General features: G+C 44.2%; 1 protein-coding gene across 1 annotated transcript in view; it reads left to right on the top strand.

The window, feature by feature from the left end:
• The window catches only part of LOC117210978 (neuroligin-1-like), a 43195-nt gene extending 38167 nt beyond the window's left edge, over window positions 1–5028 (top strand). Inside the window, exons 6-7 of the mRNA XM_033454480.1 lie at window positions 642–1066; window positions 3828–5028. Coding sequence (XP_033310371.1) covers window positions 642–1066; window positions 3828–4956 — 1554 coding nt within the window. The 3' untranslated portion in view covers window positions 4957–5028. The remainder of the gene's footprint in view (window positions 1–641; window positions 1067–3827) is intronic.
• The last annotated feature ends 9509 nt before the right edge of the window (window positions 5029–14537 follow it).

Below are 14537 nucleotides of genomic sequence, written 5' to 3'. Positions count from 1 at the left end.
CCGCGGTAACAAAAGGCATGCCCCGAAACGCCAATTATTTCGTATTAGGTTTAGGCTGATACTTCTAGACTCTGGTTTTTCCCTCAGGGATAAGAGCCTCACAGCGCCTCGGCTGTCAAATGACTGTACGTCATGTCGAGTGACGTGCTCGCAGCTTCCGCCCCCCCTCCCAGACACAAACATAAACACGCACGCACACAGAGTGGTGTTCACGCGTGGTTTTACATTGTTACTACAGTCAGTTAAGGCGTTTTGTGATTTTCTCGAAGCGTTTGGATCAAGCTCGATTAAAGTCGCCTAACAGCTATCGAAAGAACGATTAAGAAAGGAAAATCTGAACAATAGGAAACATCGATCGGTTGATACCGTGTTAATTACAGTCTGCGTAATGATTCTTTTCTAGAAACGATACTAGTAACTTGTAGGATAAATTTCGATAAAGCATTTTTCACGTACGAAAGCAGGAGTAAAGCAATGAGAAAGGCGCATACCTCGTCCATCCTCGGCCATATCGCGATATACCTCGACTTCGAAAAAAGCCAAGCGTACGATAAAGCTTTACGATCGGCCGATGCGAAAGTTTTACGAGTGTCCCTCGAAAAGAAAACTCTCCATCAACCATCCATCCGATATGATTGCAGAACGGTTTGAACGAGACCAGGAGGGATCGTATTTTACGCACTTACGTGCGAAACACCTATCGTTACCACCTTCACGAGATCTACTCGACCCTCCGTAACGAGTACACGGACTGGGAGAGAGGCGAGCAGAGTCCGTCAGCGATCTGCGAGGGCCTCCTGTCCCTGCTCGGCGACGGTCAGGTCGCTGCTCCTCTCCTAAGGCTCGCATTGCTGCACTCGGCGTCCGGAGGACGTGGTTACTTTTTGCATTTTCAGCTCGGCGACCGACCAAGTCAGAGGGGCGAGGAGGTGCCCTATCTTTTGGGGATACCTCTTCTCCGCGGAGAGGTGGTGTCCGTTCTCTTCGCCCAAGCCAACTACACTTTGGCCGATGAGAACCTGTCCAAACTGCTGGTCCACTACTTGGCCAACTTCGTAAGACGCGGGTGAGTCTTTCCGTCTTTGTTGCCCGTTTGCCAAGTTGGTTCTCGGCTTTGCACTTTACTCGCACGGTCGTGCAGACGCGATCGTACTCTGTTCCCGGACACGGCAACTTCCAGTCGACACTCTGTTTCCTTTTGACGACTGGATTCGTCGGAAAGGTAGCTGATACTTGGTCGTTTTCAGCGTGATATCGCGCGATCTGTTCGACGTCCGTTGACCTGGTTTCCACGTCAAGTATTTTTCAATATTCCATCGCGTATTTAAGAAGAATTTAATCAAGACTTGATAATAGATTAAAAATTTGCTAATACGACGTTGGCAAATTGTTACTTCGACGTGCTTAATCGCGTGCCTTTGTACGAGATTAAAGTAAATATTTTAATTTTAAGAAATTATTTTTTAATTTTCGATTGCTACAGCGCTCGAATAAAAAGGGCTGAGGTATTTAATGAACTAAAATTATATTTCTTCAAGAGCTCCGGACAATTTTTTAATTAATCAAACGCACGTTTTCCCCGAAAGCTTGCCTTTCTCTTTTTATTTCCTGAACGATCGACTAAAAAGTAAGATTCTTTAAGAGCAATCGTAAAATTAGCAGCGCATCCAGGACGGCGATGAAAGACGGCGTTGAGAAAACAGTCCCGAAAGCTTCGTAAAACGGTGCTATTATCGTTAAAGAAAATTGCGTCGATAAAGCTTACGGATAACAGTTGCGATTTGATTTGGAATTGCAGAGCTTCGTCGTCCGATATGCTTTAGTCGGTGTTTTTCACTTTATCGCAACGATGCTTGACGTGGAAACGACGTTCGAGTCGATCCATTTTTCTGTCTTACCGTGGAATCTAATTTTTATGCTCGCAAGTCATGAATATCGCATTTAATTGGTCTAACAGACGAGACGATCGCGGTCTTCGGACCAGTGCGCAACGCAATTTTCATGCAAATACAATTTTACCCAGCTCGAGCATCAGCGCGAACCATTCGAAGTTCGACTGAAATTTCTGTCGCGTTTAAAATTGCAGAATCGGAAACTTTTTCCTTTTTCGCGTCCATGGTAGCTGAGATTTCGGTTAAAAATGCAAGTAAAATCTTACTTCTTATCTCCTTTGCAATTCTTTCCTTGTTCTCGTAACGAAATCTCGTTATTGTTTTTCTTCGTAGTTTAACAGCTCGAAACTCGTGATCCACGATCACGGTCGATCGCACGGTGAATTCTATGGCAAAAGATGATAGGAACTCCTTACGATTATTTCTACGCAGCAGAAGACAAGTAAAGCCGAAGGGAAACTTTCTGCTTGCAAACTTTTCGTTTTCACCCGAAACAACGCTTTCTTCCCACTTGCTGCAACTTTGAAAGAAATTAGAACCGTCTCGATATCGCAACGCGCATACACGATACTCCCATCGATGTCGCTATCAAAATATCAACGTCTTAATTAACACGATCGCGGCGGCTCCGATCGCGAAACTTTAATCAACACGTTCGGCACAACTTTTCGAATTACCAACGCGCTCAGTTTTCCGATCGGCTTCCGGGCTGAAACGATCGAAACCGACGGACGAGAGTCGATCGTTCTTCTTAATTTCGGCGATTTAAAGCGGAGGAAGTTGAACGTGTTCGTGAAAACGGCGACGACGACTATGGGGAACCGAGGCAGGACCGCCAGGAATTCTGATAACGAAGCAAATGGCAACGTAGTCAGCTGCAAGTTCCAAACTTGCAATTACGATGACGCGAGGCTAGTTTCTTGTTACGTGCTGCCGCGTTTCCTGAACCGAATACAATTAGCTAAAGTTACGCGTTCCTCGAGTTAGAGTTGGACTAATAATATAATCGTTGGATTAGAGCGCGTTGTGTAATTCGATATCGATATGACATGTCCCTAACTCTCTAATCAGACGGTATAAGATGATTACATTGAGTTAATATCAGATAATTTCTCGCGAAAATTAGTTTCGAGCAGTAGAAAAATCAATTTTACTTGAAAATTGACGAGCAAAATGATGGAAACGCAGGCAACTTTGATTTTACAGATTCTTTAACTTTAAACGACTAACGTATTTTCAACGATTTAACGATTTCGTGTATTTTTTCCAAATAAAATTTACATCTAAGAGAAAGACGTACATATAACGTTTAAGATTAAGTAACGTTTGAAAGAAACTCGAGAAAATGTGTTTAGATCTATCGTTGAACGCACAAAGAGTATAACACGAAAATCAAACGAGCAAAAAAAAAAAAAAATTGGTCAACAACTTCGATGATATAGAAATCTACGCTCTTCTATGCTTAAAGTGTCATTATCGTTTAAGTATTCCGTAATTAGAAAAATTTGCACGATTCGATTCAACGATTTTGCGTCACCACGCACGCATCTCCTCGAATCTCAGCTCGGTGGAGTCTATATTTTCCTACTTGCGAACATCGTTTCGTTGATTCTTTCATTCCCTCGTAAGCAAGAACGCGACAACTCGGTGGGTTTCTTCTTCCTTTTTTTTTTCTTTTTTTTTCTTTTTTTGTTCTTTGCTTGGACATATAATAGCACGCAGATCCGAAAGAAAAAAGAAACGCGGAATCTGTAATCGCTTTTATCCGTGTTAAATGTCCTCTGTAACAAGACGAACGTACCCCGTAATCGCCGGATTTTGAATAGTAGCGAGATAGCCGCTCCTCGAACCGATCAAGGTTCGGAGCACGATCCGTATCTATAGCAGAGACCGTTTGATCGAGACGCGTGTGTTGGCGCACGCGTGATGTTTCAGGGACCCGAACGGCGTCAGCCCGTTGACATCGGGATCCGACGGGCTTCCGACCAGCCCGCCGTTTTGGGATTCGTACGATTCGATAAATCAGCTGTACCTAGAGGCCGGTCGTAGCACGGAAATGCGGTCGCATTACAGGGGCCACAAGATGTCTCTGTGGTTGAATCTGTTGCCGCAACTCCATCGACCCGGGTACGAAATCAGCATGCGTCACCATCATCTGGTCGACAGCCCTAGCCTGTACGAAGGTGCGGTGCGCCAGCAGACCGAAGCGCTGCCGTTGCCAGCGCCTCCGCTCCCGGTACCGTCACCCACCGAGCCATCCTCGATCTCGAGCGCGATATCGACCACCGAGTGTACGCCGAACGCTACGGTCGCGACCACCGTGGCGACTACCTCGAGAACTTTGCAGCATCCGAACCTGGGCCCAGCGCCTAACAATCTTCTTAGAAAGCTGGCCTCCAGTCATTATCAAAGCTACACCACAGCCCTCACAGTCACCATAGCCGTCGGCGTGTTTCTCTTGCTACTGAACATTCTCATTTTCGCCGGCATCTATCATCAGAGGGACAGGAACGCTTCGAACGCGGCCGGAGGTTTATCTTCGGGCTTTGGAGATAAGAAGAAGGAGGAGCTATTGGAAGCAGGGTGTTCCGGTATCGAGGTGTCCTCGGGAAAACAGAGGCTATCTTCCTTGAATCTGATGGACTCGCCGTCTTCCAGTCCGCCACCGCATAAAGCGAAACTGGCGCAGGAGTTGGAATTACAGTTGCAGGAGTTCCAATGTTCTCCGCCTCCAGGCGGAGGCAAGAGAGTGTTAGAACCACCGTTGTACAGTAGAAATCCGTGCGTCCAGAGGACGCGCACTCCATCGCCTTGCGTAGACGCGACCACTGCCAGGATGGACGACGACGACGACGACGACGACGACGATGACGACGACGACGACGGCGACGACGACGGGGATAGCGGCAGCGACGATAACGACGACGAGAATCTTCCAGAACCTCCACCGCCTCCGAAAGCTCCAGCACCCAACGTCAGCCTGTCCTGTCCAGGAATCCTCAGGCAACCTGGCACACCCGGTAGCGCCAAGAAACGTGTTCAGATCCAAGAAATTTCCGTATGAGGAGAGTACCTTCTTGCAATCTCCTTTTGCCGAAAACTCGTTCACCGGCCCATTCCGACCATTCGTAGTAAACCCGTCGAGCGATCCTCGATCGTCGCTACTGCTGGCGGTAGTCGACCAACAGCTTCGACCAAGAAGAAATTCAGCGTTTCGAGCGTTCCAAGCCAAAGTCCGTTGTTGCAACGCGCCATAACTTTCAGACGTTGCATATTCGGCTCTGTCGGGAGTTTCGTCGCGCTTAAGAATTTGAGATTCTGCATAGGCCTACGACGTTCGAGAGACATCGTGCGTGTACGAAGGAAACACAGGTTGCAAGAGGATTGGCAGTTTCAAGCGCGTGGTTTCGAAAGGGAAAGTCGGCGTTTACGGTTTTGCGTCGCGCTCGAGAGAATATTCGTAGCCGAAGATCGACGCCAGTTTAGCATCTATCTTCGAAGAATCGATAAACGGATTAACGAAGACAGCAAATAAAAGCACAAATCGATGGCCTTAAAAGAATTCGATACTCGAAGCGATATAATAGACGCGACGGGAAGCAACGTCAAAGTCGAATCAGGCAACCCACGTTCCTACGAGATTCGACGGGCAGATATTTTCCAATATTTCTCACAACTCGACGAAAAGCGGAGAAAAGGAGGAAGCAACGGAACGGACAAGCGATAACGACGGATAAACAACAACGGAGGACAACGCAGCGTCCGCCACTGGAGAGAATTTTTGGCAACGATTTTATTGGTTGTTGACCGCGTGAATATATTTCGTACGTTCAAATTTATCATAGATCCATCGAATTTAAATTTAAACGGTGCTCGATTTGCTTGACCGAGTTTGTTCGAGCACGAGCGATATCGAGAAGTCGTCAAGTTTTACGATATCCTTCCTTCAGGCAGGAAAACAGAAGGAGAAAGGAGACGCAGGATTTTTTTAAAGATCTCGCACAAAAAGCATCGACTCTTTGTCTTCCTCCTTCGAAAGCTATACAAGGTGGACGACGAAGAATCAGAGAGAAGTTGGATAGAAAAAAAACGAGGAACGACGGATGGATATCGACAGAGTCAGCGTCGAGCAGAAGTTGAACCGTCGCCGAGAGTCGTCGCGACGCTCGACACTGTGAAACGAGGGGATTGATATAATCTCAGGAACCCAAAAGACAAGGCGCGCGCCGAGGGAGTCCAGCAGGATACCTCGGGCTTCCTTCATCCGGATTTGTCGGAGCACTAAGTGGAATTATTCGAGGAATTGGAAGGTCTGACCTCGGCTTTCCGGATCTCGTTTTCTTTTTCGGTCGAGAGCAGGAAGTCGTACGGGAGGAAATGGACCTGATCAAGCGAAACTCTGCAGGTTCGCCACGAAAGGAGCCTGCTAGCTAACGAATTGATGAATCCGAAGTTCTCGTCAGTGTAATCGCGAGTGTTCTTAGTTACATACGTGTAAAAGGGAGCGAGAAAAGGAGAGAGATAGACAGATAGATAGATAGATAGATAGAGCGAGTGAGAGAGAGAGAGAGCGAGAGTGAGAGAGAGAGAGAGAGCGAGAGTGAGAGAGTGAGAGACAAGAGGAAAAATCGTAGTGCGAGTATCAGAGTGACAGAGGATGAGAATGAAACGAATAACAGTTGGTGAAGTAGGAAATATAAATTGTATATTATATTCGATGCCAGGGAATATGATTGGAACGTTGGAAGAAGAAAGTGGATTCATCCTGAGCGTATGTTTTCGTTTCTCCTTGGAGCGTGCCGACAGGGACGGTTCCCGTCGAATTTCGGATTGTTTGGATGAAATTTTGCTTTCTGCCTCGTTCCATATTTATTTTCTCATCTCCTAGTATGTACGTACATGCGTTTCAAGTATATTCGTTTGTAACTTAATTTCGAACGTACGATCCAACTATGCGTTTGATGTATTTTTCTTTATAAGAAAATTGCTGTTACAAAATGATTCTTACTACGTTCGAAGATACGCGAATAGTTGCCCTGTTTTCCGACATCCGACTATTTATTTGATAAGGAAACGTATCTCGCGATAAACTTGGCTGGTATTATCGAACGTTTAATTTATTCTGTATAAACGGTATAAATATTCTTCTCGAAATAAATTATATCGGTTGACGTTGATATAGACGCAAACCGTAAGGACTTTCATCGTCGATGAAGCTGCCGATCGTTAATTTTGAGAATGTCGCGTTCTCTTTCAAGCGTTGACAAATGCTGGTGTTTACGAGCGACGTTCCTCGCTGTTCCTCGTTCCCTCCGACAAATTAGCCTTGATTAAGTTTCGCCGAATAGTGGAACGAGGTTAGCCGTTTGTCAAGTTGATAACAAAAACGTTCAGCACCTGATTTACGCGAAATCTATTCATTTTAAATTAAACGTTTCGTGTCAAAGTATTTACAGCGTTTAAGAATTGTAACGATCGAGAGATTAAATGGTAATGCACGATATGGCATTTACCTCTTTGAGCGGAGAAATGTGTAAGTTAAGATACCCGACGCGAAAGTTTCTATTCGATATCAAGTAGTAGTAACAGACAACGATAGTCAGACGCGAAAGTAGCCACACAATGAGACTTTAACATTACGAAAGGGATGAAATGCGTCTTTCCTAGAATATCTACAATTACGTTTAACAAATTTGAATATCCTACTTGTTATAAGCAAATTGTTTCGATTACAGTTAAAGTTTATGATATTAAAAAATTTTCAGCTAAAATTAGACTTTGATCGTTTTCGCGAGGCGAAATAGAAATTAAAACAACCGAGGTTAGTTTTCCTTCCGTTACGATAAGCAACTTTTTAATTATTTCGTTTCCTTCTTCACGGTTGTTTGAAAGTTATTCTTACTTTTTAAAGCATTTCCCGAAAAACGCAAACGGAAAATTCAAATCAAAGACCGCCACCTCTAACCAACTCAACCTAAACTCAAACCACTAGCTCCTTCCTCTCGATTCGTCGTTCTATCAACGCACCTACCTCCGGCAAATTTTCTATTACACCTTTTTCCTAATATCCCTCTAAGAAACATTTTTCATTATCCGTTTTACTTTTGTTTCTTTTTTTTTCTTTTTACTTTTTTTTTTTTTGTATCGGGGATAGAGGCAACTGCGATCGAGAAACGCGAAGCTAACGATCGATACCGGAAACAAGAGGCAGTCGGATCGCGATAACGAAGGAGAAACGAGTCGTTGCGAGCTTTCGTGCGAGTTTGGAACGTAACGAAAGAGCGAAAAAAGAAACAAGAAAAAAGCTGGAAGAAAAGGGAAAAAAGGAGACCGCGTGTGGGGCCAGCCGTAAGTAAAATCTAACTACTAATTTAGTTTAGGCGAACAACGCCCGCCGCCGTGAAAAATTTCGTGTATCTTTGCGCCCGGGAAAAATTGTCGATCTCATCGGAACGACTTTTCGAGCCTCGACGTGGTTTGAATTTTGAACGAAAGAAACGAAGGAAAATTGCGAAACAAATTTTGCGTGGTCGTGCGTGTGCGTGTGTGTGCTTGCGAGAAGCAGAGAGAAAGAAGTTGGAATGTCCTGTCGTTGAAAAACCTTTGGTCGATGAATCGACGGATCCTCGATTTCGATCATTTGTACGCGCGTTTCTTCTTCGACGATCCTTTCGAACGATGGTCGATGTTCGTTGAAACGTACCTCTGAATTTTCAGAAAGTTTCCAGAAAGGGATCCGGGATTCTCGATGAATTAACGCGCGAAACACCGATGTCTTCAGCGTCATTTACATACAGAATCGAAAGAAGACATGCAGGTATAGTTACGCGTACGCGTGTACGCGTGCATACACACGCACACGTACACGATTATCAATGTTTGGAATGTTGGGATTTGTTTAAATAAATACTTAAAGCATTTAAAACGTAAGCATGGTTGGTACTTTGACTAAAATTCTTGATACGCGCGATCTTTCCCCGTTGTCTTCGTTTTATGAGTCACGTTACTCGCATTTTACTTGTATTAATTTACGTTTGCGTTCCGCATCACGATGATTTGACGTGCTACGGATATGAACAACAATTTCGTCCACTTTTTTTTTATTAATCTTATCTTTTATTTATTTTATATTTGTCGGATCTAGTTTATCGATTTACATAATTTCATGTCGTTTTTGTGCCCTAATTGTAGACATTCGTAGATCGATCGAAACTCTTCCTAGCCAGCACGCGTGACCACGTCGAATCGTTTGCTCCTGATCCGAATAGGTAAGTGCTAATCTCGTTTTATAATATCGTTATTTTACGTGGAAATTAAGCATTTGGCTGCAACGAACATTTCAAATATCTATGCAAAGGTTAAGCAACGTTTCTCATCGATCTTGCAAATTTTCCTCGATAAATCGTTCGTTGACTTTGTTAAATAAGACTTTGTTAAAGCGATGCACTATGCAACACAAGTAAAAGTTAAAAGCAAAGGTAAAAGTTTGAAGCTCTTACAATATAGGGGAAAACGCCTGGAAAGAGATTGTTGCCACGTTTAAAGAAATGTACTTACGAGTATATGTAAATAACAGAATTGTTCTTTCGTTACGTACTCCTCTATCTTCCTCTATCGCAATCACCAAGTTCCTTCAAATTTCTTTAAGATCCATTGGTTGTAGCGTTTCTCAGAAACCTTGAACGGATTATTTTTCTCATACGCAAACGCGTACGGTAGAAAATTTCTTTAATTAATTATCTTTAATCGATTAACGCAATTACCTTCGTCAAGAGTCTATTAGCTATTACCAGTTTGGTGGAATCGAGCTAAAGCTCTCCTTCGAATCAACGGTTAACCTCTCGGAATCCACGAGTGGGTATAAATTCTGTTTGCCATTACTTGGAAACTCCTCTTACTTGCCGCACCGTCACTGTTCATTTTCGACAAGGACTTTCAGCTATGCGTTACGCTTTCGGCTACAAGTTCATGCAGCAAACGTTGATTTCCTTTTAACATCGTAAAGCATACTGCGCGATATTCGGAATACGAATTAAAACGTAGTTTAATGACGAAAACCTCATAGAGAATTTCACTTTACCTGTATCTCTAAACCGGTTTACTTCCATTTGCGTGGAAATCGAACCGTTTCTTTGAATTCTTCGCTAAACCATCGTTACGTATCGGTAAGAAAAGCGTAACGCCACAACGAAAATCGTAACGAACCCTATCTTGAAAACCATTTAGAATCTCCGTTCTTCATTTTTCTTGCGGCCAATTAGCTTACTCCTCGATCTCGACCTACGATTCAACGAACTACTTTCAACCTGAACGAACTGAATTCCACCCTAGAGAAAGAAAGGAAGAAAGAAGGAAGGAAGGAAGGAAAAGAGGAAAGAAAGAAAGAAGGAAAGAAAGAAAGAAATGAAAAAGACGAAACAACAGGCGGTAAAAATGAGAATAAACGGTAACTGCGAAAATAAATTCCAAGAGTCCGACTGCTTTGAGCTCAAACAAGCTGCAAAAAAAAAAAAAAAAAAGAACAGCTCAGAGAAGAGATAACAAACGGAATCCAAGGGGGAGACAGGTCGAAAAACACGGGACGTCTCGCGTGAAAGGTGCGCGAAAGGAGAGGTGGCAGAGAGGACAGACGTCCTCTTTCTCCTACACCTCGTTCTCGTCTTCGTTCTTCTCTCCCGAGGCGGTGCTCCGTTTCCTCGCGAAACGCCCGGGTTCGTTTCGATCACGGTGCAAGCAGGCCGTTCCTCCTTGAGGATCCTCTCGCCACCGTCGGCGACGCCAGCTGCCGTGAAAACCACGGAGACACTCGATGTTTTAGGGTAATGGAAATTCCGGTCCCCTCGCGGCTCCTCGAGAACGAGCAATCTCGAGGATCGTTTCTGGCTCGGCTATATACCGCACCTCCTTGGCCTGCCAAAGTGGCACGTGTGACGAACCCGCGTCTACGTGTGAGTTCGGTATCTGAAACTGTACGTGGCTACGTGCGCTTGTGTGCTGTATTTCTTCGTGTGCAGAATGTGCCTGGAACATCGAACTTTTCCAACCACGTACGTACATGCAGAACGAAGGAATTAATCGTATTCCATCGAACCTTCTGCAACTATACGAGTAATTTACTACGATTATTAGGATTAAAAGAACGCGCGGTATATCCGTAGTAAACACAGTGGTACAGCGGCAAACGAATGAAAGAAGAGATTTTCAAAATATCAGGTATACAGGACGTTTCGTTTATTTCGTCCACTTTAAATGTAAACATGTACATTGAACTTGAAATGATTTTGAGTAGAAAATTCCTGATAATTTGTAGCGAAGTAAGGAATTGAACGTTTCATTATGTTTGCTCGAAATTTGTATTATTTTACGCGAGACGGTAAAGTATATAAAACTCCGATCGTAAATATCAAGACGATCGCTAGTCCTGTATGAAACGTGGCGATGTTCGACCACTGATACGAATCGTTAGCGAGACGGTTAAAAGAACGCGTAAAGATTTTATATCGATATAAGAGAAATCGAAAATATGCGGATACAGAAATGGAACGGACTTGTCAGAGTATGGTATAAGCTAATGACAAGCGGATAAGTGGTGAACATTTCAAGACTACGAAGATCGTAATCGCTCGAAACAAGAAGCAAAGGATCGTGTCTGGAAATATTCGACCGACCGAAGCACGGCGCCATTAGTTGAAAAAGAACAAGCATCGTTCGGCTCTCGTTCGTCCCTTTCCGCCGCTTTTCCTTCGGCACGGCGCACATCCTCTCGTCCTCCCGACGACGACCGCGACGTCGATGAGGCTCGTATCGACGTCTCGTGGTCTTCCTTGCGGAGGGTGGCCGAAGCTCGAGCTTTAATGGGGTGCTTGCCGCCTCTTAAGGGCCGAGCCAACGAGATCTGCCGCGGGCTGAAGTATAATTAGTCATGCCATACAGTCGGTGGCATAGACCGAGTGTACGGTCCGATATATGTATACCGAGCATGTTACGGCTATAACGCCGCTACGGTTCGAAAGCAAATGCGCGTCGCCGCGTGCGCGCCAACAATCTCTGTAACGAAAGGGTTTCACGTTCCAAGTTCTAGTTCAAAAGTTGGTAAATTCCAAAAATCGCCATATAAACAGAAATTTGACTACGAGAAATATAATGAGAAAGATAATGTTCGAGTTAGTTTTCGGTGAAAGCAGCTTGCTACCGCCCGATCGTTAAAAGCGGCAAGCACGTATTCTCTCCCTTGGGTCCTCCGAATGGTCGGTAGCAGTTTGGCGGATCGGATTACCCATATTGCCGCATCCTCGGATTCATCAGCGAGCCGATAATCCAGGATCCTTCCAGGCTTCGAGACGCACAGCGGATCCACGTCCCATTTACTCCCAGGTCGTGATCGAGAATAGCAGCACCTGCTTGTTCCGATTGATTCGCGATGATTTAAGTGGTCCAGTCCCATCACCCTATAAATATAAATACTCGGCTCTTTTTGCCCTTTCTCTCTATGCTTGGCGGCTCGCTGTTTTCGCGATCCGTCTAAGCTTTCCATCTGTTGAACCAACTTTCAAACACGATCCACGTTCCTATGTTGATCGCGTTCTCGATAGTCCAGTGCGCCGCAAACGCCGCGTCGTCACTTTCAAGGCGTCGTCCTCGAAAATCGTCCGAACTTTTGTATCATACGGAGCTTTCGCCGATCGCGTAGAAACGCCACAGGTTCCAGCGATCGAACGAAAAGAATCTTCTCGGCATACAGAGACGGCCTCAGTCTCTCGGCATTCGGACAGAATCGTGGAATTCCTCGTTGGTCGATCGATGGTTCACTATCGGGGCTCCGCTTCTCTTCGACGCGAACAAATTACCCAAGGTTAATTCGCCAGGTAATAAAGTGTTTTGTCGAATCGCGAGTACGTAAATCGATACGAAGAAGGAAGAAAGAAAGTTATTCGGCATCCCGTAATTCGGTATTGCGTTCATTTCGATCAGTTTCGGAGGACGCAGCTGGCTACTGATTCTTATTAATTCTTGGGACCTGTATTACAAAGGTCTCGCGATAAATACCGTGGCTGGAACAACGGCGTAATTGTATTTCAGGTATCCGGAAGTCGCGTAATTTTATTGCAACAACTACGAACGTGTTGTCGCCAAGCAACCGTACTGTAAATCGTACTGTAAACCGTACTGTTAATCGTACTGTAAACCGTACTTTAAACCGCACTGTAAACTGTACTGTAAACCGTACTATAAACCGTACTTGACTATTCGCCGTTTTCTCCTATCAAACTTGTCTTACTTGTCACGATGGTCTGTCCTTTGCCGAGTCGTGCAGCTAATTGATTCGAACTTCCAGCGATCTTGAACAGCTATGGATGCACGATGAATGGCGGTGAATCGAAGAACATGCGCTCCTTCTCGCGAAACTTCATCGTCGACTTGAATAGGATACGAACGTCTTACCAAGTTTTAAAATAACAGACACGCTGCAACATTTCAACTCCCTTTTATCCGTCTTTACAATTGTTACATTGAAATTATCCGACTTCTTCTCTATTCGCTCGTTGTGTCGTATCGTCTGGATAGAGGGACGCTTTCATTTTTGGGCTTTCGATTCGATTCGTTTCGTGAGATGCGCTTCGACGAAGAACAAAGTACAGCGTTCGAGCTTTGCTGCAAGACTGAGCGATGACCTCGTTTGTACTAATTGATCGCTGACGTACAGTAGCTTTGCGAGATAAACGACAAATAAACGGATCGTATGTCGACTGTAAAGCGCTATCGATCAGGAACGCCTTCTTCCATTATCGTACTCGACGTACGAGTAATTATGATTATCGGTGAAAAGGTGGCAACAGACGGCCTGAAATATCGCATCAAGATAAATATCGTTAAGCACCGAGTATTGGAAATCCTGGACGATATTTAATCAGATTCGTATCGTAAATTTAAAAATATCAACCTTTGTCGTAATTTTATGGATCCGGGATGTACACATTTTCGATTAACTTTACCTTTAGAGGACATAAAATTATTAACTGCTCTTCTTTTTTCGCCCAATAGTTTTCAGCGCGCAGAATCGAAAAACGCTGGATTCTACGTACGCGCATCTTTTGAACCGCCAGTTAAATTCTTTGGTTAAAATAGATAGAGAGGATTTGGAAGGCAGCGTCGAAACAAAAAAAAAAAAAAGAAAAAGAAAAAAGAAAGAAAAAGATAGCACGGAGGAGAGCTTTCCGACGAAAATACAATACATAGTATTTGGCTGGCACACGAGCACATGACACGAGCTAAGGCTTAAAGCATTTGACGGTCGTTTACGAGCAACATACTGGGCGTGCAGCGATAACACCTCCGTTATGGATATCACTCCGTTTTATGATCGTATGAAAGACATTTTTGAAATAAAATCCTGACGCTCTTTACCGTCGTTAAAGAGTACATTGTGATTCCTATACTTGCTCGCTTCGTTTCACGGTTCTTTGAAACTGGAATTTCGTTTATACCGTAATAAATAGAACGATCGACTGGTATTACGAATAAAAGTCACGGCCTTCCGTCCAAATCCTCCGACGTTTTATACTATATTTACTAATTACTACAAAATTCTATATCTTTATCTCGTTTAATTTCATAAGTATAGCAGCTTGACAGATAAATTTCTTA

This window comes from Bombus bifarius, unplaced genomic scaffold, assembly GCF_011952205.1.
Source record: "Bombus bifarius isolate JDL3187 unplaced genomic scaffold, Bbif_JDL3187 scf7180000008213, whole genome shotgun sequence".
NCBI classification, from domain to species: domain Eukaryota; kingdom Metazoa; phylum Arthropoda; class Insecta; order Hymenoptera; family Apidae; genus Bombus; species Bombus bifarius.
This window is presented reverse-complemented; position numbering and strand designations above follow the sequence as displayed.